Below are 2476 nucleotides of genomic sequence, written 5' to 3'. Positions count from 1 at the left end.
CCCCCGCCGCAGGCCGGCGCGGCTGCCCGACCCCCACTTCCAAGCCAAGCGCGACGAGCTGGCCGCCGTCTGCGAACACAGGCTCGCGCCGCCCCGCGGCGCGCCCCGCGACGCGCGCGACCGCGCCCCCGGCCACGGCCACGGCGCCCCCGACGGCGGGGCGCACGCGCGCGCGGCGGGCACCCCGGCGGCGTGGTGCCTTGAGGAGTTGGTGGACGTGGCAGAGGCGTCTGTGGCGGACGATTTCGAGGGCGTCGGCTGGCGGGTGCACGGGCTCGAGGTCACGCCGTCTGGGCGCGTCCTGGCCGCGCGGCAGGTGGGGGTTTCGGGGTTTGGGTTTCGGGGTTTAAGGAACGCGTGTGTGTAGCCCAGCTGCTGGCGGCGCGCCGCGCAGCGCGCGGGGGTCGGGGCCCAGGGGAGGAGCTCCTGTGCTGCAGTCGCCGGCGCCATCACCAATGGGGCGAAAGACGGAGCTGCTCGGGGGGGCGTTGGCTGCGTGCTGGCGGGTGCGCTTTGGCTTTGTGCCGCAACGGAGCGCCGGCCCTGCAGACTTGACCGTGCGTCCGCTTCCCAGACATGTGCAAGCGCGGCGCTCAAACCACAAATGGCCAGCGCCCGGCCGCACCCGCCTGCCCCCTTGCCTCAGGAGGACATGTGGGAGTTTCGCCTCATGGGACTGCACCCGTGGTCGCCCGATACCCACCGCCACCACCACCCCACCTTCCGCGCGGCTGCGCGCCTGCTCCTGCTCGCCGCACACGGCGGGGCGGGCGGCGGCGGCGGCGGGAGCGAGGGGCGGGGCGAGGGGCAGGCGGGCGGCTGCCCCCTGGCGCGGCTGCCTGCACCCGTGCTGGAGGGCGTACTGCGCGCGGCGGCGCAGCCGCTGAGTGCGTGGGCGCGCGGGGAAACTTGGCGCGATTCGACGTTGGTGGGCGGCTACGGCGGGCGGTCGTGGTGGGAGATGCCGTCTGGGGTGCTGCACTCGCAGGACGAGCAGCCGCGGGGGATGCCGGTGTGAAAGTTGGTCCCTTGGACTCGTGGGGGTGCAGACTTCTAGGATGACTTCTAGGATGACAAAGGGTGGCACTTGGCATATATAAACTGCACGGCCTCCGAGGAGCCAGCACATGCAGTATTGCCTGCCAACGGGCAGCACCGAGGACGGGGACGTGGCAACACGAGCAGCGCTCGAGTGGGCATGCAGCTGACCAGGCCGCAACATCACCGGGACCATTTGACATGCGTGGGGAGACTTCACTCAGTTCGTGCACATTGTTTGGAAGTGTTCACAGCCAAGGCATGCGCGATCGAACGCGTTGGCAGCAAGCAGTGGAGGACCCGAGACACCACTTCTCAACGCAACCCTGACCTGGAACGCACTTGCTCTGTTTAAAAGGTAAGACTTTATCGTCACAAAGCCGCGTCCAGCCGGGGTAGAATCGCGTCAGCGCTGCGGGCTTGCAGTGGCCGAGTCGCTGTGGCTTCCCTGTGCTCTGTGAAGCGTGTGTGACTTTTGCAAGCATTTGAGAGTGCTCTTTTCATCTCCTAGGACCTACAGGTGAGTTGACAGGCGAGGCTGTGAGGCCATCGTGGCGATGGCGCAGCCTTACGCCTCATATGGCTACGGCCAGCCCACGCCAGAGCAGGCAGCCTACTATGGTAGCTACGCTGGCTACGGTTATGGTGGCGACGACCCTGCGTACGCGTACGCGCAACACCAGCAGCAGCAGCAACCCAGCGCCGCGGCCTACGACCCCCATGCCTACGCCCAGTGGTATGCGCAACAACAACAGCAGCAGCAGGCCCCGCCACCACAGCCGCCTGCTCAGCACGCGCCGCTGCCTGGAGAGCCTCCCTTGCCGCCGGATCCGGCACCCGGAGCTGCGGCAGCGCCGCTGTCTGCCGGCCAGCCAGCGGCGACTTCTGGAGCGTATGATACCTACTATGCAGTGCAGCAGCAGCAGCAGCAGCAGCAACAGCAGCAAAAGCAGCAGGCCGGGGCGTACTCTTATGGGGGATACCCTGGGTATGGTGCATGGCCGCAGCAGGGGCAGCAGCAGCACCAGCCACAAGCGCCGGCATCGGCAACGCCGCAGCCGCAGCCGGCCCCGTCGACGCCTGCGGCGGCACCCCAGCAGCAGCAGCAGCCGCAGCCGCAGCAGCAGCAGCACCAGCACCAGCAGCGGCAGCAAGCGTCCTACCTGACGTCTGACGTCAACTACTCAGCCGTCCCCCCGCCCGCCGCGCTCGCGCCGCGCCCGCGGCCCATGCCGCCCTCCGCCGCGCGGCCGCCGGCCGCCTGGGGCGCCGCGCCCGCGCCTGCGCCTGCGGCCTCCCCCGCACCCTCCCCTGCGGCCGTGGCTACACCGGCGTACACGCCCGTCGCCCAGGCCGCAGCCGCCGCCGCCTCTATCAGAGATGATGCGATCGCCAAGCTGCGCGCCAACGCGATGGCGAAGGCCGCCGAGCTGTCAGC

At 69.7% G+C, this 2476-nt stretch overlaps 2 protein-coding genes across 2 annotated transcripts in view; both read left to right on the top strand.

Moving 5' to 3' along the window:
- Window positions 1-1018, top strand: part of MNEG_9790 (hypothetical protein) — a gene marked incomplete at both ends in the record, with an annotated part of 5941 nt that extends 4923 nt beyond the window's left edge. The window contains 2 exons of the mRNA XM_014041738.1: window positions 13-316; window positions 647-1018. Of these exons, the coding sequence (XP_013897192.1) occupies window positions 13-316; window positions 647-1018 (676 nt within the window). The remainder of the gene's footprint in view (window positions 1-12; window positions 317-646) is intronic.
- Window positions 1019-1595: 577 nt separating this feature from the next.
- MNEG_9789 (hypothetical protein) lies at window positions 1596-2371 on the top strand (the record flags this gene model as incomplete). Its single annotated transcript, XM_014041737.1, has 1 exon — window positions 1596-2371. A coding segment is annotated over one exon (776 nt), but the record flags the coding sequence as incomplete, so codon positions are not given.
- Between the last annotated feature and the right edge of the window lie 105 nt (window positions 2372-2476).

The sequence above is a fragment of the Monoraphidium neglectum genome, assembly GCF_000611645.1.
Source record: "Monoraphidium neglectum strain SAG 48.87 unplaced genomic scaffold scaffold02065, whole genome shotgun sequence".
In the NCBI taxonomy this organism is placed as follows: domain Eukaryota; kingdom Viridiplantae; phylum Chlorophyta; class Chlorophyceae; order Sphaeropleales; family Selenastraceae; genus Monoraphidium; species Monoraphidium neglectum.
This window is presented reverse-complemented; position numbering and strand designations above follow the sequence as displayed.